This window comes from Drosophila willistoni, assembly GCF_018902025.1.
Source record: "Drosophila willistoni isolate 14030-0811.24 chromosome 2R unlocalized genomic scaffold, UCI_dwil_1.1 Seg167, whole genome shotgun sequence".
Taxonomy (NCBI): Eukaryota; Metazoa; Arthropoda; class Insecta; order Diptera; family Drosophilidae; genus Drosophila; species Drosophila willistoni.
In genome coordinates, this window is record NW_025814050.1 from 20,741,756 (window position 1) to 20,764,179 (window position 22,424).

General features: G+C 35.5%; 1 protein-coding gene across 1 annotated transcript; it reads left to right on the forward strand.

The window, feature by feature from the left end:
• The first annotated feature begins 9,787 nt into the window (after positions 1 to 9,787).
• Positions 9,788 to 20,932, forward strand: LOC6642015 (protein nubbin). The gene is made up of 4 exons (XM_002065500.4): positions 9,788 to 10,743; positions 15,383 to 15,427; positions 18,515 to 20,296; positions 20,716 to 20,932. Exons 1-3 carry the CDS (start codon positions 10,605 to 10,607, stop codon positions 20,173 to 20,175), a joined length of 1,845 nt encoding a protein of 614 aa, XP_002065536.1. The 5' UTR covers positions 9,788 to 10,604; the 3' UTR covers positions 20,176 to 20,296; positions 20,716 to 20,932.
• Positions 20,933 to 22,424: the final 1,492 nt, after the last annotated feature.

Below are 22,424 nucleotides of genomic sequence, written 5' to 3' on the forward strand. Positions count from 1 at the left end.
TTCCGCCACATTTGCAGTGACAAAAATTGTCTTCAGTCAAAAATTTTAGAGCCATCGAGGGAGGAGGAGAGAGTAGAGGAGATTCTAACCCTAACAGCGGATTGGGTTACACAATACACACGAAATACGCATGCTCAGCACGCTCATGATCAGAAGGCTATGGCACATCCTTTTCACTTTTTAGGCACGCGCTACCTATTCCTTTACCTAACTCTGCATGATATATACAATCTATATGAACGAAATACCATGTCGTTATTTTTTATTGGCCTTTGATTTTTGAATTTTTTTGTTTTTGCTTATCATACTTTTACAGACTCATGCAAAACAGGGTTGAAATTTGTTTTTTCAAAAATATATTCCAACTTGTTTTGGATTTCCACCCCTTTTGCCCAACGCCTTTTTCTACTCTCCGCCTCGAACAGCTGCAAACAATTTTCGCTTTATTTTTCCCAATGATTTGCAATGATTTTTGCGCGCCCAATTTTAAGTGAAAAAAAGTACATTTTTTTATCCTCTTAAGTGACATTTTAACCTTTTCTCATGAATTTACTTTTTTCTAACGTATTTTCAACTTTAAGGGTGGTAGATAAAGCAAAGTTCTTTATATTTTTTAATGGCTGCCTGCATAAATTCGAGTGCTATTTTTTTGTTCGAAAAGAATTAAATTTTAATTATAAAAAAATGGCAAAAAACGATAAAAATTTGAGGCAAAATATAGAGGATTCATTTGTGGGAAAGGATTGTAAGACATATGTGTGGGAAACTCTATGAGAGAAAGGATGGAAGAAAGGTTCAAAAGAAGGTTTCAAATTCAAAAAGTTTGAGGTGAGATAGGAAAGTCCTAGAAAGGTCTCTAAGGTAGGTAATAAATAAAGAATTTCTGATTGGGCACTACATGGGTTTTTAGTTTTATATAAATCAAAAATTTGCTCAACTTTTGTTCCATAAATGCCGCTGTATTTTGTTCTTAGAACTGAAAGCTAAATCGAGGATCGTAATTCGATAGATGAAGTTGTTTAGTATACTCATAGTAGAGAAAATAACTATCATCAGAGCTAATCGATATAAAAGAACATCCTAGTTGGTTGTAGTAAAGATTTGCTAATACTGCTAATCAAGGATATATCTGCAAAAAAGGAGGTCAACCGTAATAAAATAAGAAGCCCTAAAGATTTGTTCATTAATTTAACTAAATTCTTATCAACTTTTAAGTATAAAATTTGTAATTTTTATATCCTGACAATTTCGTACATAAAGTCTTAAATGAATAGAAATGAGACAATAAATCAATGAGATTGAAACTAGTTTTAGTAGTTAGAAATTAGATTTAGATTTTTAGATTTTTGGTTAACGTTCTAAAAAAGAACAAGTAAATAAGAACTAAAAACTTATTTACTAAATAAAGATTGGAGAATATATAAAATCCATTACTCTAGGTATACGGTTTTATTGTCAGTGGTTCCAATTGACATTTCCTTGCACCATTGACTTGGACAAATAATAGGAAGGAACCCAAAAAATGAATCACACTTTTTGTGATGCCAAGTGATCATCATCAGAGTCCTTCTTTGAAAATCCAGTTTATGGTGGAAATGTTACAGTTATGTGAAGAGTGGGAGAGAGAGAGAGAAAGGAAGATAACCAACAGCGGGTGTAGCGAGTCAGTAGGAAGGACAAAAGCCAAATTGCACTTGGTTTTTGCCATTGTCCTGTTGCCTTTGCGGTCCTTTGCGCAATCCAAAATCTTTGCCCTCACCCTCTCTGCGATGTTCCCACGACAAACAAGACACACAACCCAACGATCGTCATCATCATCGTGTGTATAGAGACTTCTGCATTGAACCATAGAACCTTGCAGGACCTTGGCACCTCTTTTCATTTACCTTACACCTGGTACACATTGATGTATTTGATGTGCTGTATGCAGGTCGTCTTCCTTCTTACTTTGTACTTAATTAAAACCCACGAATGAAAAGAAGAAATAATGTCTGACATAAATTTATGACTGCCGATTGAACCTTTTTTGGTTTCTAGCATTCCATTTCGTACTTCCTTGTAATTGTTGCATTCTGTTTTTAATGTCAAACGGTAAATAAAAATTCGAAAAATCAAAAACAAATCGTATAATTTCAATGCACCTTCCATCTGTATCTGTGTAACGCTGATCTAGTTCTGAGGTCTGAGGCGGCATTATCTTAGATGTTTGCGCAACAGGCTAAGGATTTGGCCACCGAAGCGTGAAAATTGTCTTTGGCAACAACAAATGACAAATTCTAGGAAATGCTAAAACACAAAGACCAGTTTTTTAAAGTAGGAATTAAGGACTTTAATGAGAGAGTTTTAGAGATAAAAAATATTGAAAAACATATATATCAGCTTAGAGGAAAAAATGAAAAATAAAAGATTTGGTTTCAAGACATTTGCAAGGTTCTCATCGACATTGAAAAATTTAATTAAATTTTAAAAAAAATTTATGTGAAACCAAATGAAATGTTTAAAGGATTCGTATATCCCTAATTTACCAACAATTTACCCAACCAACAATTTTTAGCGTTTCCAAAATCTGAGGACTACTGACCTCGTTGAAGGTGCAAATTAGAATTTGTTGTTTTATGTATTAGGTGTAAAAGGGTAAGCAAAAGATAATAATATGTTTTCTTTCTCGATTTATTAGAAAACGATTGAATAAAGTATACCTAAAGACTTGAAAGTCCTCTCTCTTGTGGAGTTAAAGTAAAACTTCTCATTGTAACTGACATTGTGACAACATCTTAACACTCTCGATATATAAGTATATATTTTATATGGCAAGTTGCAGCTTGGCTTGTTCGCTTAGTTTTCCTTACTACGCTTCTCTTCTTCTTTTGTGGCATGAATTTAATGGGCTTTAAGCACGCAATTATCGGAGGCTCGAGGGGTTTGGACTACCTAAGCCTTTTGCATACACTGAGCACAATTAGCGCTTTTAATTTGCAGTGCGTTGGCTACTGCCCCCGCTTAGGTGCACGCCTTTCTACACTTCGCTGCTTGTTTGCATAAATTTTGCAACTCTTGATCCCGCCCCCGCTCCCCTCATCCACCCTCTTTGTTCGTACTCGTACTTTGCATGTGCATTGGCTTGAGACGCTGCGGCGGCTTCTGCAAATTGCAGTTAATTTTAGCCTCCAAGTCGCTCGAACATTATCAAAGCAAACACAGAGCAAAGGAGAGCAACAAAAATAATAATAATAACAAAAAAAATAAATAAAAAATTATACAAAAATGTAAACTGCACACAAATTGCGTAAAATTTGTTGTATTAAATACATGTATTTAACAATAATAATCCCCATCTCTAAATATATTTATACAATGGCAATTTAAATTTGCGAAAATGAAGTGAAAATGTTAGGTTTCCAACTTGGTAATTATAGTTCGAATGATTTCTTCATGTTAAACTTTAGGCAAGGGAAGGAAATGATGGAATTCATAAGTTTTTTTCTTTTCTTTGAAAAGAAAATCATCCACCCTTTTCGTTTTTTTCATTTTTCACACTTGAAAACTTATATCGAAAAAAATATCTTTCCATTTGGGTAGGCTTACACATTCCATAGCAGCAAAGATCTTCGAAGGTGTGATGTGAAGAAACCGAAGTTTAAATACCCTAAAATCTGGTATTTTCTGTTCTGCAAATGAGAGTACAGTAGGCAATAGCGACTTCGCTTATAACGTCAGTCCAGTTATAGCGACTAAAGTTTGATCAGTGATTGGTTGGTCCCAATACGATACGGTTAGTACGTCTTCCGGATATAACGACGAAAATCGTCTTTGCCTTGAGCGTCGTTATAACCGGATTCTACTGTATTTATTTGTAGCTTGTATGATGAGATCTCAGATTCTTTTCAAATATCGGTTATAGTAATTCCTGTAAATCTATCTTTCTATTAATAAGTTTCATCATATACATATATCAGAAGGATTTAGAAGTTAGTCAAAGCCATTATACCCTCCTTTAAAGGGTAGTAAAATTGCCCAAACAACATGTACTACACACATTGCGATGATATCCTGCTAAGCACAAGGACATCGTTTCATTTCAACGCCTTGGTAGGAAAATATTTTTCATTTTCCATTTTTTTATTTGTGGGCCCACATGTCGTGCCACTTCAGCCAATGAAAATGTGCCTGCTTGGTTGGTTTTTTAAGAGTGCGTTGTCGCCTTCCCCCCACTACCCCTCTTTGCGAACATAAAAATCATAAAATTTGATCAGAGTGTGCGTAGTATCGAGGGCCAGAGTCAACCCCTAGGGGCAAATATTAAAATGAAGGCCAACACTCAGTTTTTTATGTACTTATGTAAATCAACCCCTTTTCTCCACTGCTAAGCTTATTCAAATGGCGAACAGAGTGAGACAGACAGAGAGAGAGAGAGACTCATAAAAAAAGGGTTGCTGAGATTTTCTGTTTTCCCCCATTTTTTATGCGTAACGAGTGGAAATAAAGGCTTATGTAAATCAATATGGGTAAGTCAACCCTTTACGCATAGATAAAGAATCAATGTGATTGGTTAGTTCAAAATTTGAATAAATGTTGAGTCGAATTATATATACATATAATATATTTTTAAAAAATGGTGTCTTTCATATCTTGGAATAATATACAAATATGTAAATAGATTCAATGCCTTAAAATTAACTATAGAAGCAATAGAAGATATTTACAAAATTAATGTTAAAACTTGTAAAAATATTAACAATTTTTTAAGAAACCAAATTAGTTTGTTTGAAACTAAGATTAGTTCTTTTTAAGTCCAACTACTACTAAAGTTGGGAGTTCTTTAATTAAAGCCATTTAAGTACATTTTAAAAATAAATATATCAATCTATGTTTGAGTTACCATAGATCGGAAGCAGCTGGAAATAGCTGTTCTATTTAATAAGCCAAAAAAAAGGTCCTCAAAATCTTAGTATCCGTTTTGGACTTTACCAATGGCTCATTGTCAGTTTTTTATAGATTATATATCAATATTAGAATAAGAATCAATTCTCTGGATATATATACATATATCATAAGAAATTAGTATATTGTTCTGTATGATATGTTTTATTTGGTAAAAATTATACATATATGGTCATAATATTAATTGGTGTAAAATGACACAATTCCATTACATTTAAGAGAATTTCGGGATATTTAAAGTAAATAATTGTTTCTTTTTTTATTTTTTTTATAATTTTCAGTTTCAAATTTGAAATTTCCGCAATGTCAACAACAAACAGAACTAACGAACCACATCGAAGACAATGATGAAACTTTGACTGCTGTGGCTGCTTCTGATGTTGACACACATATGCGCAATGTCAGCGCAAATCACACAAGTCCCTGCCCATCACCATCATCATCATTGTCCTCGTCATCATCAGCATCGGCATCATCATCGTCCTCAACTTTGCAAGGAACGGAGAATGAAGCAAGAGAGGAGAACGTGGCTAAGCAGGAGCCAACCGAGCAGATGAAGATGGACCAAGAGCAATCGCTTGAATTAAAACTGCAATCGTTGGATGAATACAGTGAGCCAAAGGCAGTCGAGGGCAACAATAATGCCTCGTCTTTCAACTTGAAAATGGAAACCAAGCAACAGCAGCAGCGAAACGTGGAGGGGCAACGAGAAGTAGATGGACCATCATCCTTAAACTATGGACATTTGAGCAATGTCAAGGATGTAAGAGATTTGGAGCAATGCTTGAAATTGCAAAATCAAAATGGTGAGTAAAGAAATCCTAACTCAAGCAATTACCCTAAACAAATACCTCATTAAGTCCTACAAATAATCTCAACCAAAATCGCTTTAAGGATGCAAAAAAATAAATAATTTCCCTCTCTCTCTCTCTGTTTTTTACCTAAAAACTCGTGGGAAACGCCTAGCGAATAAATCACAAAACCGTTAAACATTTTCAAGTCCTCGATAGAACGCAATAAGAAACAATGCCAAAAGAAATAAGGATGCAAACTTTTCCCTTACCCACCCCTAAAAAGAAACATACAAAAAGAAAATCAGGGAAGAAAACTCCAAATTTTCATGCTAAAAATTGCATAAAAAAGCGGAAAAAAACTGCAGTTGTTTTTTTTCTTTTCCTTATGTGGATGGAGGAATCTTGCAAGAAGTCGTCTATCCCGCATATGCATATATCAAAGGACATTTGACTACTTTTTTGCCTACCTACCTGAGAGAACCCGGCAAGTTGTGTCCTTTTCATTTTGGGGTGTCAAATGGTAGCAAAATACCGTAACAACTGAATGTTTGTGTGTGTGTGTGTGCGTTTCTCTATCAATACATTTTCTTTTGTTTAATTCCTTTTTTATAAGGTTTTTTTTTCCTTGGCATCAGGCAACGCAATTGATTTCTTTACTTTTCTACCCAAAAAAAGAAGACTATAGAAACGATTTCTGCTTATTTTTTTAAGGACATAAATAAAAATCAAAGAATGTCATTGAATGTCAAATGCTGATTTCGGGTACTTCATCATCAAGTTACCCCCTCGAAAAAAAACAGAAAAAGATGAATGAAAATTTGTTGTTATTGGAGATATGGAAAACTGATGCCGTGTTGCATCATCATTGTGAATGGAAAACTAGTTATTCTAGCTTACCAACAACCACCTTTACTAGACTTAGGCAATAATTCTTAGGTTTAGTTTCAACTTGAACTAAAAGTAAACGAGAGGGATGAAATTTTCTCTTAAAAAGTTATTATGCCAAATTTGTTACAATTTTCATTGCTTCCTTTGCCTTTATTTGGTTTACCTAAGAATTATCATTAAATATTTAATTCACTTTCTTCTACTCATTAATCAAACCAAATCGTAAACTATGTAAGTTTGTTTTTTAAATCAAAGTGATGTTTAGTTTAAAGATGGACTTGAAAATACCCTGTATAAGAAAGAATCATGATGAACTTGCTATATGCTGCTTTAATCTTGAGTTGACTTGAGTTGACATTCATAACTTATTTACAGTCTTTTAAAGAATATGGAGTAAAACTTCCAAAACCAATTCTAATACTGTCACCTTAACTTACGCTTACAGGGTATAAGAACCCACAAAAAACAAACCCCAAAAAAGGCGAGATCCCAACATGTTTGCTAACCCAACAAATTTTATGACTTCATTAGACATTTCACTTTTTCTTTAGATATTTTCTCAAACAATTTACAGAAATTTCCCATTTTTGTTTTTTTTTTTTTTTAATATTTTCCGGCTGCCCCAATAAAATTGTTCTTCTTATTTTTTGCCTTGCTTTGCTTTCCTTTCCTTCGAAGCGCGCAACTCTTCCATTTTTATGATCTTTGCCTACAAAACACACATTGACACAAGTAATTTTCTTTCATTTTACGACAAGGACGTTTAAAACAGTTTCAGGTGAGAGAAAGAGAGAGGGAGACAGAGCGTAGAGGAGAGCCGACAAATAGTTTGATATTTTTTATGGTCATGCCGAGGGAAAAAGTCAAGAAGCCCTTTTTTTTAACATTTCCTTGCGAACGTGAGAGAGCCCTCCCGGGGTATAACCAGTAGTTTCTTCAGGTCAACATATTGGCTAATTAACATGTAGTCAGAGGATATGGGCGAGGATGAACCGGGAGAAACTGTTACCGAACTGACTAACTGACTGGATCGAACTGTTTTTTATGATTTACATGGAAATTGTCGTAAAAAAATAAACGAAGATAAATGCAAAGAGCGCAAAATCAAAATTGTTCCATAGCCAAACGACCCTAGGTGCTTATCATTGACGAAAACGTGTTGCCACTTTTCAGCGTTAAATTTTTCTTTCTTTCTCTTGACCAGGACGACACGGCCAAGACGAAGAAAATTTGTCTTTTTACCTGTTTTTGACTTTTTATGACTTTTGTAACAATTTTTTATGAGTTTTTTCCATAACAAAGATAAAAATTGTGCATCTTTTTTTTTGTTACCTGACAGATTTGTTGGTGTTGGTGTTATTTTTATATAGAAGATGCTCAAGCATTTGACTTTTCGTTATAATTTGTCCAGTTCTTTGAAATATTAAAATAACAAACGGAAAAAAATAATAAAATTTTTGGTCATTTTCTAAAAAATTAAAGTACTATTTCTATGTAATGATATGTATATAATTAAAACGATTTTTCAATGTTAATGAAGAAAGTGATTGGAACAAGAGGATATACACATGTATATAGGATAGTTTGAATGCGCAACTAAATGAACTGAACTTATTTCGCAATAAAATGGAGTTAAGGCGTGATGCAGTCCCAAATTTGATTGTTAGAATATTGAGACTTTAACTTTTGTCTTTATTTTTTATAGATTTGTGTATTACATCCAACAAAAATAGTTGTTCCTAAAGTATCTATTAGGAATTGGACCATATAAAAAGTTTACCAAACCAGGAAAACTTTTACTAACTTGCTTTTCTTAAAGAATACTTAAGATACTTAAAGAAATATGTGTCAACTGGTCGATAAATTGAAATAAAAATTATAAATTTGTGCACCATTCTTTAAAAACTCATTTAAAAAAAGCTAATTTTATTCGAACAATGCCAAATTCAAGCAAATTTTTAACTCGTGTAAGAAAGCTTTCCATCTGACACCATGGCAACTCTATAAAACTCTTATTAAAACGACTTTTTCTTTAAATTTCAAATATTTGTATAATTGTTTATAAAATTTGTCTTAATAAATGTCGCCAAATAAATCATTATGCAAAGAAAAAGAAAAAAAAGAGCAAATCTGATCTAAGCAAGAACAAAAACATAGGGGAATGAAAGTCAGTGGGTGGCGAGGGCCCCTACCTATATATACATACATATATTTCAGAGGAGTCGCACATGTGTGCATAAATTGAATGGCAAATAAAAAAAAAGAAAGAAAAAACAAAAAAAGGAATGCCAAGAACAAAGAAGGACTGAGCAAATGTGTGTGTGTGTGTGTGGGACATGTATTGTTGAGGGAATGAGGAACTTTGTATGGGTGGATGCTGCTGGCTGAAGCAAAGCGTCAGCGTCGACGCAGGCTTTAAAATATTTTTACATAGCATCACACACACACATGAACAGAAAAAAGCATCCAAGTTTTGACTCGCCAATCATAAAATAATATGCATACACACAAACACACACGCATACATCCCCCTACGAAATGTGGCGCCCAACGTGCAAGCATAAAAATAAAGCCCACGCGCACACACACAGACTCATGCAATCCCATAGACCACATCGTACATACATACACATATACATTCCCCCCTGTATTAAATTTAAATTTTAAGCCACACCCACACGCACACTCACACACACACAAACACAATACAATGGAGCTCGTCGAGCTGCGTCAAGAAACCGACGAACGAACGACGAAGTTTTTCCCCCCCAAAAGAGCCATAGACATTGTAGTATAAAATTTTAAAACATTTTACAGTTCACTCACTCACTCTCCCACACACTCATACTCACACACACACAGCCAGTCACTCAAATGAGAGCGAGAGAAGAGGCCTTCTCCTCTTCTCGTCACTCACAGCGTATGTGTAACGCCATGTTCCAATTGGGAAACGACGTTTCGTTCGTCGACATGTTCTATCTGTGTGTGGAACGCATTTCTAATGCCTGCCACAAAACGGTAAATAAACCACGAGAGAGAGCGACAGAGCATAAGAGAGCGAGTGCGAAGCTTCGTTTTGTTTCGCCCGCACCAGCCTTAGCTTTATTCAAGTGCTGCACTATTCGGGGGCGCCGACGTGAAAACCAGTTAGTTGAACGCGTTGAGTCTTCTAGAGCGCATCGTTCGTCGTTTAGTCGTTGTTCGTTTAGTGGGCAAACGCGTGGAGAAGTTTTTTATACACAGACGAACGCTTTTTTATACGCTCCGAGTGTGCGAGTGTAAAAAATCAACCCTTACCTCCTGGGGGTGACTAAATAACAACAACAACAACAACGAGCAAAAACAAGACCCATAACGGAAACCTTCCCCTCACTTTAGAAGCTGCGTTTTTTTTCCTTCGGTTTTGCTTTTGGGCATAAAAACCTAAATTTTCAACTCAAAATCCAAGCCGGCTCTGAGTGAGTGTGTGTGTGCGTGTGTGAGGGATAGAAAGAGAGCATACGCAAAGGAAGAGAGAGAGCGAGACAAAGGCTCACTCAGTCACACAAGCAGAGAACACTACGTTTTTACCGTCCATCATCATCATCATCAGGCCTAGAGCCCGATTATCCATCCATCCGTTAGGTTAGTCTGGCCGCATCGAGCATCGTGTGTTGTAGTAGTAGATGAGAGTAAAGGAAGTTTGAGCACAAAAAAAAAATAACCGAAAATAATAATAAAGAAAGGTGTCCTTACCGCTTTGGACTAACCGACAATTGTCAGTTTCACACGAAACACGAACGCGTTTGGACGTATTCACATCATCAACAACAACTAAAAAAAGAAAAACGTTTATCAAAACCTAATATCAAGTCGAACTTATCTAATGCAGTGCATAGTGACCACACTAAAAAGAACACCTTGAGAACAATTTGTGTAAGAAATCTATACAAATCAAAATATATAGTGAAAAAGAAAAGGATTTTTTCGGTCAAAGTGAAAATGGTTATGTCGGAGCTACGTTGGCATACCGCTGCTAGTCCCGAGGATAATAATAATTCCTTGAAGCGTGATTTGCTAAAGACAACACCGACAAGTGCCCGAGAGGCAGCTGTCGCCGTACACATAATGCAGAATCGATGTAAGTTTATCCACATAATATACCATCTATTTCTATATATTGAAATTTGCAAAGTTTCAAATCAGAAACTTGTGATTTTTTCGATAGTTTTTTAAGACCTACATATAAAATGGGTAAGCCAGACCACTTGTAGAATTGCAATCCCGAGCAATCAACTTATTAAATAGTATGATATTGCTAGTGTTGGGGTGTCTCCATCATAAATAACCAAAACCGACCCACTTTGCTGGTGCTTTTCCGTAGAACTACCCGGTACCGGGTCTAATGTTTGTACTCGATATATAATCTAACCAATATGTATTACAAATACCTATCATAAAAATAAATTTATTAAAGACGCATTTCTTGCACAATATACTAAACACACACACTCACACATTCAGACATGTAATAAAAACACAAAAAGGCCATGTAAAAACCTGAGACGTAGGTGGTGGCATGAAGGTGGTGTCGATTGTGGTGCTGACGATGGGTACTCAATGGAACCGCTGTGCATTGCGCTTGGTCATTGTAAACAATATATTTAATTTGTTGCCTTATCAATTTGTCGTCGGGTTTTCGATGACAAATGTAGGTAAAATTGTGAATATGCGTAATAAGTAATAAGTTAAACACCTTTTCGAAAAATGGTCTCAGGTGTTATTGCCTGTTACCATCGAAAAACTCTCAAAGTCAAGTGGTACGGGATGGCTTGATTGATTATGTAAAACTATGGACTCACAATTGAAATGTGAGTAATTCGGGTACTCCAAATTAGTTATATGAATAATATTAGAGATAAGGTCAAAAAAAAGAAGATAGTACTTCTTGAATAAATTATGAAATCATATAGTAGAAAAAATAGAGCGGGGATTTTTTTCGACTTTCCCAACAAATGAAGGTGATAAGATATTAAAAACAAAAAAAAAAAAAACGAAAATTTATGATTGCGTTTAGTAAGAAATTATAATCGACAAATGGCTTAATATATATTTATGATCCTAATCCTCAAGTAAAAATAGTCAAATTGATTATGTAATTGCCCATTTAAGCCACTTTTAAGTAATTTGGAAATCTTGCATTACTTGCATCTTGAATTATCTCTAAAATTTTAATATATAATACGACTTAAACTATATTCTGACCACCTCGTGCTCGTTTTAAGTACCTTTGAACCATTCAGGCTGTTGAACACGTGAGAAGTGGAAGAAATATTTGATATATGTATTTTCCCCATTTGATTTGCTCATTATATACATCAAGTCATCAAGACCTTGTATAAAGCGATTTGCTTATCTCATCTTTCCCTCAGTTTCTTATCAAATAAGTCAAATCAATGGTAATATTTTGCACACCTGCAAAAAAAAAAACCATAAGAAACCCGTCAACAGCTTCTAGGAATTGACCACAGCAAGAATATACTCGAAGGAGTAAACACATTTCGTCATTGGGTTAATTTTTCATAAATTAATCGAACAATGCCAATCACTTTTAAATTAATATATATTTAACACCTATTGACGACAATATTTATGCATTTTTCGTCGTTGTCGTTGTTATTTTTTCCTGTTGACCAAAATCAAATCATATATTTTTAGTCATTGTACAATGAGCTCATACGATGAAGCATTACGATGGTCGTCTATCTTGATAAGGTAGTTTTGAATTTTCCTTATCACAGGAGACCAAGTGCAATAAAAATTGCCATAGAAGAAGAAAGAGGGGCGTGTTTGTAGTAGAAATTTTCAATTCTTAGAATTTTTGATTGAAAGTCGTCCCCATTAATATTTGTTAACGGATATGAGCTTCCGCAATTGAAACGAAACTACAACGCAAAATGCTTAGTAAACGCTGATTAATTAATAAATACTTAAGGCTGAAACACACAAACTTTAATCAGTTTCGTTATGTTCTCAAGTGTGTGCGATTCTAATTAAATTCGAATGTTTCTCAATGACTTTTGCCGACTCCAAAGTTGATCAACTTGGTGAAAGGATGTCCTCATTATTCATTTTATGAATGGCCTAATCTACAAGTGGCCCAAAAAATATATTCAATTTTTTGTTATTGAATATTGGTGGTAAATTAACTTTTTTGGGGAATTTACCAACTCATTTGCTTTCTGATTACAGAATATTTTTAAGTCAAGAAGGTAAAGTTTATTTTATGTTCTACTACACAAAATTATTTCAAAAAATTCCTAAATTCTGGTCATATTAGGAAATTTTATATACCAAAGAATGAATATCATTGTTTACTTTGGGTGAGTCTAACATCAAAACTCAATCTAGGTTTCCATTAAAAAACCTATTCGAAATTTTAGTAAGTTTTAAAACATTCTTGAAGTTCCAAATTTTGATGTAATATTTGTTTGAAATTATATAGTTTCATGGTAGAACTATAGCTAAATGATAGTCTATGAAAGAGGCAAATTTTCTCGTCCTTAGTTCCAGCAAATCCTTGTCCGTTGTCCTTTAGATTATATACTTGCCTCTCTAAAGCCTAAAAGCCGACTATGCCTAATTTTTGGTTTTGCTAATCAAGCTCCTTTTTTTTCGCCGTGATTTAAGCTCGCTCTTTCTCCGTCTCATCGAAGTTAGACAGAGATTTTGCTCTCTAGGCTATTACTTTCTCTCTGTCTAATGTTGCTAGTTTGTTTTGCTACGAATATTCAAGTAAAACAAAGCGGAAAACACACACACACATACACACGCACATTTCATGTCTGTTATTTTTCTTCTTTTATTTTATTTAGTTATTTATTTTTCCTCTTTCTTTCTTTTTGGCTACAATTTTTGTTGGTCCATCATGGGTAGTAGAGGGGTCAAGAGTTCAAGACACGCAGCTTCCGCCGTCGACATCGACAACGACAGCTACAACGACGACGAGGAGCAGGAGGAGGACGACGACTCAATCGATAGAGTCAGTCTGCGCACGTGATGGGGAGTGTGTCTGTGTACAGATGTCTATATGTATGTGTGTGTGTGTGTGTGTGTGTTTGTGTGATTATAGCCAAACCCCCCTCCCACTCATCTCTCTATGGCCATTTTCATCGGTCGAGGTCATTGACTAATTGTATGAGAGCCACATGAAAACTATATATATAGAGATATATCTCAGATTGCAGCAGCCGCCACCGCCATCGCCGCAAACTCCTCCACCCCCCACCCGCCACTCGTCGTCACCCGCTGTGTGTAAAATTCTCTAAAATTTTATATTCTACTACCTCGGGGGGCCTCAGAGGGTTGGTTGGCTTGCGGTTTTTGATTTTATGCCAAAAATTTATACAAAATTGTTTTCAATTCACAAAAATGTTGCTCTTTTTTTTTTGAGTTAGAAAGAGGGCGAGAGAATTCCTGAGCGGGGGTGTGTTTTCATTTCAGTTCGAGAAAAACATAATTTATGTGGCAGTTTAGTTAGCGCCTGGACCAAAAACATTTCCCAAAATGTTCCGGCACATATGTCCAGAAATAACATTTAATTGTAAGAAAATGGGCACTTGAGGTCGATCTTCAAGAGTTCTTGCTCTCCCTTTCCTTGGCGTGTGGCAGTTTTTGGACCTTAATTAGTGCGAGCTAAAAGGGCGACAAAAGTGTGCCAGAAGCGAGTTAAATGAGTTGGGAAGAGGTAGGCCTGCAATAGGGTGAGATAAGAGGGCAAAAAAGACACAAATACGGGATTAGAAAGGGCAAAGATTGAACTCAGAGAAGTAACAAAAAGAAATTCCTTTCTCAAGAAACTATTTTATTTTAAAACGAGCTAAAGTAAAAGAATTCAAATTTATAAATAATAAAATGCTTTAAAATTGATTTTGGGAAGTAGAAATTGATATTCAAGTACATTAAAAGGAAGACTTTGGAATAAAGACAGACTTTATTGCTTATTTCATATAGTTTTCAGTGTAATGGAAAAATGCAAATTAAAAGTTTATTTTGAAAGAGTTTTTAACCAACATACAAAAAATATTGCATTTTGTATATGTGGTTACTCAATTATTTGATTCAGTAATTGAAATTACATTAGTTCATTAGTAATTGCTTAGGAAAACGAAATATGTGTTCTCAATTTAGACAAGTTTAGTTCTTGATATTTGCTTAAAAAATATTTATATAAATGTTATCTTTGCAATGAAATTCTAAGTATATTGCATTTCTACTTTAATTACTCGATCGATGACTATCCCCAATAATATAAATGAAACGACATTGACGTTTCAAAAGCTATGAAACTCGAATTTCTAGTTGCCTCGTAAATTAGTCGCAGACAGAATTTTACACTTTGCCACTTTGTTATGCCTGTTTTGGTCGAATTCTCATAAAATGCAACAAACAAATGTTGCAAGGAAAGAAATTCAAATCGAATTCCATGCACCAGGTGGCGGTGTTCGTTCTGCTGCTGCTCCCTCGACGATGGTCATAAAAATATCCTTTTATACCTTGAGTCTGAGTGTCCGAATGCTAAGCATTTGGTCAGTGTTGTGTTTTCTCTATATACACTCACATATATACTTATTGATTTTAACATAAACTTTTAAGTGAAGCCAACGACTGCATTTGGCTTTAAGTGTCATGGTCTAGTCTAGTGTGGAGGATATGTTGTACATTTTTATATATATTTATATTTAACGTTTGGTTTTTACTTTTTTTTGGACTATTTTCAGATATCAGCCGTCTGTCGCGTTCACCGTCGCCGTTGCAATCGAATGGTAAGTGGTATCAGCTGTTGTCCAAAAACAGAAACTCAAATTCTCAAACTCTCTAACCCCAATATACGATTTACGATTCTGTCCACTTTCTGTCTCACACATATTTTTGGGAAACATCTGCCATTGGGCATCAGTTTCACTAAATCACTCGTATGTATGCGTTTTCAAAAGACAATAAACAGGAACCGAAAAATGAAAATCGAAACTAAACTGAAATGAACCAACCAACCAACCAAACAACCCTTCTTCATCGCATACATAGCTCGAGTTGGCCACGCGCTTAGATTTTTAGGGTTGCCTCCCGAAAAACCCAAAAACCCAAATACAATGGGCTGTCAAAACTTTTGTCGCAGCCCTTTTGCCAGTGATTTAGGGAACATCAAGAGAGAGAGAGGGAAACTTCTATTCTCTTTTCCCAAGTTAATGTTTGATGTCTTATTAAATGCCTCTTTTCCCCTCAACCTCAAACTCTCTCTAATGTCGATCTTTTAGTGTTGACTTAACAGCTTCTTAAGTAGTTTTCGGTGGCATTTAAAAATCCATTTGACAAATTCTTTAAGAAATCTCCCCCATCCCCCTCTGAAATAGGTTTCTACATTTCCATGTTGGACAGTCATTATTATTCATAACTCGTTATTGACGGGTTTGTTAGATGCGTAAAATTTGCAATTCACACATTTTTACGCCCACGTCGATGTCTACGGACGGGACTCGGTTAGTCACGGCTTAACCTTTTTCCTTCCCTGATGAGACGGGTGAGTAGGGGGACACAGCATTTTTCGTTTTTCTATTCAATATAAATATATTTTTTCTCCCCCGTTTATTGACAGAATTTTTGCTTGATTTGAATTTTCATATGCATGAGTGTGTGCTTGGAGTGTGTCTGTATGTGTACGGGACTGGACACAGTTGCTGTGATTTCTTTCACGAACCATATACTAAATGTGTATTTACATATATTTTATGCAAAAATTATTCCGTTATGCTATGCTATGAGTGTGGGATCATCCTATCAGTTGTGCACATGAAAACTGACCATTTGCCTTTCTTCGTCTTTTATTGGTTCGATTAAATGAACAAGGGCGGCGTTTTCAAGGGGGGATATCCTTTCCCTTTATTTAAAACATGTACTTGGCATTCTTAATTGTTTGGAAATTGTCAAAATTGTTTGGAACTAACTTTATTTGAAGGGTTCTTTGTTACTTTCTTCTAAGTTCTAAACTGTGTTATTAGGTTTCAGATGAAATCTTTATTTATAATATTCTCAGCACTCATTAGAAATACCACTCGAATACTTGGTATTAATATTACTTACTTACTTACTTCTTCAAATGTATTTTATTCGGTTTCAAAGTATCATTTCTTTCCTCAACCTCAAGTAACTCAGCTTTTAGAAGCGTTAGCACTGTAAAGTTTGGTATACATTTTGCAGTACTTCTTAAAATAAATTGTATTTGGTTTTCATCTAACTCCAAATCTTATAAACTTAAGGATCTCTAGATAAGCCAAGTAACTTAAGCTTATTCGGTTACTTAAATAACTTCAAATATCCCTCTGAAGTTTAGAGATTACTTTATTATTTCTACAAATGAACTACATTTACTTTTGAACTATCCTTGTTAGTTAGAAGTCTAAAGTTATTTTAATGGCTATTTCATTTACCATCTTATGTTAGAGATGTCAAAGATTCAATTGATATGCTTTAGAACTTACTGCATAGGATTTAGTCCTATTCAAAACTTAAAAGTTTCGTTTTTCCCAATAAATTTGTTTAAATTGACCACCTACGCCCCTGGGCAGAGGCCCTTCACACAGAGAACACATACAAATCGAATTTGCACATCATCTGAATACCAAATGGACGCACGTAGCCGTTCCCGTAGCCTTTGCCTGGACCGAACCGAAAGTTATATTTTTTCCCACTCTTCCCCTTTTTTTGTGCTCATCTTATTTCCATTCTGCAATATGTAACGAAACGATTGACCATGTGGGTCGCCCACTTGGGCAAATAAGTCATCAAATTCACGTAGCCAGGGAGAAGCAAAAATAAAATCTTCAACCACCAAAACATATGCAAAAATCCCAAAGATGAAGAACTACTTCAAAGAGGGTTAATATAGTACACTATGCTCAACGTTTTTGTTACTGTTTTGAAAAGGGTTTATCAACTTTACTTTTCTTCTAGTCCGAAACATGGTAATGAACTCTATGTGTCCTTTTGTCCGGTGTCTTGTGTGGTATTTAAATATTATTGCAAATCAATTGGTTCGTCTTGACTCCCTTTCACAAACACAGAAATACACATACATATAAAATGCATATAAATAGCAAATTTATACAAATCGCCAAAAACGAAAAGCATTTGAAATGCTAAAATGGCACTTAAAAGCAGCTAAAAGCGTCAGCTCTGCTGCTGCTCTGTGAGGCTCAACAACAAAATGAAAAGAAAACATGAGAATTCCATTTGATGTGTCTCTCAAGGTGAACACTATGTAAACTATGCACAATGAAGGTGGATTTCGAGTTGAAGAGTAGATGGACCCAGGGAAACTTATTTTGCCTCTCTTTTTCTTTTTTTTTTTGGTTTTGGCATAATAATTTCGGCTGGGTGGTCACGTGAAAGGCTTTCTTTCTTCGCTGGGGGAAAACTCAACCGACTATGAAATTGAGTGAAAATGTGGAAAATGCTAAAATTTATGCAAAAAATAAATAAAGAGAGAGAAAGAAAGACAGGAAACTGAGAAAAAGGACCACACATTGGATGGCTAATTTTTGCATAGCGTTCGGGGTAGTATATGAAAAAACTTAAATTCGGTTCGTTTTCATATATATTTGTTTATGGTGATTTTAAAAAAGGTTTCATTTCAATACGAAATTCAAAAGGTTCATTTTGGGTGTGTCTAATGTAGAGCAACTATATGCTTTATAGAGTTAGAGAGAGTTTTTCTTTTAGAGAGTTAAGTAAGTTAACTTTTCCACAATGACATATCAAGACTTGTTCAATTTCGGAGTCCTTATATATCCCCCAGGGAAACGTTTCCTTAATTTTGTTTTAACATATCGTCTTTTGCATTTGCTTATTTGCAGCTTCCGATTGCGATGATAATAATTCCAGTGTGGGAACTTCTAGTGATCGCTGTCGTTCACCATTGAGTCCAGCTCTCTCATTGAGCCAACAGCAGGCCAAACGTCAATTGCTGGTACCACATCCGGCTCACCATCATCATCCACATCTGCCGCATCATCATCATCATGTGCAGTACAAGCAAGAACAGTCAGACGACTACGATGATGATGATGCTAATGGTGGAGCCTTGAACTTGACCAGTGATAACTCACGTCATAGCACTCAATCGCCAGCCAATTCCATGAAATCCTCGAAGACAACCACGTCGCCACCACCATTACCCCTAGAGTCACTAAATCGTCCAGTGATCTCTCCTCATCTAGCCGCATCATCAGCGGCAGCGGTAACAGCAGCAGCAGGAGCAGCTTCTCCTCCTCCACCAGCCTCAACAATGGCTGCTGCTTCAATGGCAGCTGCTGTTGCTGCTGCGGCCGCCAATGGCATTAATCCGCTCCTGGCTTTGCCAGGCATGTCCTCACCGCAAGCCCAATTGGCGGCCGCTGCCGCTGCTGGTCATCATCCATTGTTGTCCGCCCAGGATTTTGCTCAGTTCCAGCAATTGTTGCAGCAACGTCAAGTTGCCCTGCAACAACAATACAACAGTTATATGGAACTTTTGCGAAATGGTTCGTTGGGCATGCAACAAGATGATCCTAACCTGGCCACCCAAGTGGCTGCTGCCCAATTCCTAATGCAAAGCCAACTGCAGGCCCTAAGTCAGGCCAATCAGCAACTGCAATCGCTGCAAAAGCGTCAAATGGAGGAAACAACATCCATGAACCTGCCACAGCCGCGTAGTTCTACGCCGAACATGAGAAGTCCCATATCGGTGCGAAGTCCTGCCAGCTCACCGCCACAGATAACGGCAGCGGCCAGCACATCGACCACCACAATGCTGCAGATTACACCGCCAAGTTCCTCGGCAAGTTTGAAATTGAGTGGCATCCTAACGCCCAGTACCCCAACCAGTGGCACTCAGATCTCCTCCACGGGCTCCACGGCCATCAATGCTGGCACTCCGCAGGCGAAAACTGTGGCCAGTGCCAGAGCAGCTGGTGAGCAACCATCACCCGAGGAGACCACCGATCTGGAGGAACTGGAACAGTTCGCCAAAACCTTCAAGCAGCGGCGCATTAAACTTGGTTTCACTCAAGGCGATGTGGGCCTGGCCATGGGTAAGCTCTATGGCAATGATTTCTCTCAGACCACCATATCCCGTTTCGAGGCATTGAACTTGAGCTTCAAGAACATGTGCAAGCTGAAGCCTTTACTCCAGAAGTGGTTAGATGATGCCGATCGCACAATTCAAGCCACAGGCGGAGTCTTCGACCCGGCTGCCCTACAGGCCACGGTTAGTACTCCGGAAATAATTGGTCGTCGTCGCAAGAAGCGCACTTCGATTGAGACAACCATCCGGGGAGCTCTCGAGAAGGCTTTCATGGCCAATCAGAAACCGACGAGTGAGGAAATCAGTCAACTGGCCGATCGTCTGGGCATGGAGAAGGAAGTCGTACGCGTTTGGTTTTGCAATCGTCGACAGAAGGAGAAGCGTATCAACCCTTCACTGGACAGTCCCACCGGTGGAGATGATATGGACGAGTCGCCCTACATGATGCACTAGAAACAGTCGTAATGGTGGTAATGGGTGGCCAAAGATTCGGCGGACAAAAAGTGCAATGTAAGGAAAACACAAGGAATAAATCAAATAAAATAGAAAATGCAACTGGCCAAACTATAAACAGGTGTGTACAACTAGAAATAGTTTTTTCTAACGATTTATAAAATTTACTTTAAGTTTTTTTATGATAGTTAAAGTGACACAAAGTTTAAAAAAGTGAGACCACCTTGTAGAACTTTTCAGAAACATTTCGTGATTTTATTATTCTGTAAAAATGTCTACATTAGGAGTTAGTTCAAAAGAAATTAAGTATAGTGTATAGTGTAGTGTAGACCCAATCTAAGCTAAGATATCCATAATTGAAACCTTTATACGACTTAATGAGTCTATTGTGATCCAGTTCAGCTAAAGTATAAAGCAGTTCCTCATAGCATATTAGAAGTTTCTACTTATCTATCAAGACAATTACTTAACTTTTAACCAATTGATTTTGTCTCTGAGTTATTACTAATGAAATACCTTTATTTGCTTCTCTCATTCCAGGTTCAAAGACGCAAACACATCAAATATTAGCTTAATTAACACACACACATACAAATCTGGGGTTTGTTTTATATGTTAACTATTAATGGTATTTGTATTTATTGTAACAACTTAGAATTATAAAAAAAACAAATGCAAAATTTTTGCTAATCAAATGAACAAAACAAAGTTCATTTAATTAACCCATAAAATTTTGTACAATTCAAATGCTAATCATTTGTTCTATTCAATATAAACGAAAGAACAAATGATTAATCATTGGAATAATATGTATAATTATATATGTATGTCATATATGTATATGTATATGTATATGTGTGTGCGTATTATTAATATTTAAGTATAGTCTTTTACCATTTTCAAAGTCAAACAAAATACCACAACTATTCCTAGCGAATGAATATAAAACTATATATACATAAACTATTATATAAAAATATCTTTTAAATCCTTTCATATTTATTTGAATTATTGTGCGTGAATACTGTGATAATCAAATTGAATGATTTTAATTTTAACTTACATTTAAACGTAAAACAAAACAAAAAAACAAACAAAAATGCATAAAAAAAAACAAAGAAATTTAAAATTATAAATATTTTTAGCAATACATTTTATGTTATGGGCAAAAGTAAACTAACTAAAACAAAAAAATAATAAAAATAATTATATAAAAATGCATTATCAAATCCTTTTGAATTTATAAACAAAGAAAAGAGAAAACCATTTGTAAGTGTAAAATGTGTAAAAACAAAATACTAATAGAATTTTTAAATGTAACAAATATAAAAAGACAAACAAAAAACTAAACAAAAACACACAAAAAAAGAAAGAAAACTTTAATAAAAATTTCGAAAACTATTAAAAATAACTTCAAAGAATAAAGTCTTTTAATTTTTTTTTTTGTGGAATGGAGTAAGTATGTATATCATGTACCAAGAAAATGAAGGACAAATAGAGGAAAATGTGTTAAAAGTCACGTCACATATCATTTCTACATATATATTTTGGATCGTCATCAACTCTAGAATCGATTTAACCTAATTTACCTATCATTTAGGTATCTTACAGCCAATCAATCTGATTTTTAATCAGAACAATACCTTACACAAGGAGTTTATCAAAAAATATATCGATTACGTCAAAATATGAACCTTTAGATTGAAGGCTTGTCTGTGCCTAACGACTAAATAATGCGGAAGTGTGGAGTTTAAATATATTTAACTATGTATGTACAAGTAAAACTTACGATTATTAGTAAAGAATATCGATATCATTAAAAAAATTCGGATCTTCCGATAAACATGGTGAACGGATCGAACAATATCGGAAACTTTAGTATCTAAAAGTCTTCGAAAGACCTACCTATTTAATCTACTTCACCTAAGTGGTTCGAACCGACATTATCCTACATATTAGACAAATTGGGAAATTGTCAACCGTTTTAACTGTTTAACGTTAAACGAATCCTTTGTGAGAGTATCAGAAAGTCGTTATTGTAACTAAATGCTAATACCGCTTATGAGACGTTTTCTTTTAATTTCAATTTTTGAATTTTATTTATTTTTTTTTTTGGCACTAAAAGGGGAGCTCAGGGAATATTTGAAAGATAAGAATCACGTAACTAGTTCAACTGTCGAGTGGCGGTTTGGCGGCTGCTGCTTCAAAGACTCCGGAACGCGATAGTAAAATGGGGAAAAATTAAAAAT

What these genes read in the sequence shown, in the direction of transcription:
- LOC6642015 (XM_002065500.4), top strand. Translation starts at nt 10,605, where the DNA reads ATGGTTATGTCGGAGCTACGTTGGCATACCGCTGCTAGTCCCGAGGAT. An exon ending in ACACATAATGCAGAATCGAT is followed by an intron (nt 10,744 to 15,382) that starts GTAAGTTTATCC and finishes GACTATTTTCAG; the next exon opens with ATATCAGCCGTCTGTCGCGT. An exon ending in GTCGCCGTTGCAATCGAATG is followed by an intron (nt 15,428 to 18,514) that starts GTAAGTGGTATC and finishes GCTTATTTGCAG; the next exon opens with CTTCCGATTGCGATGATAAT.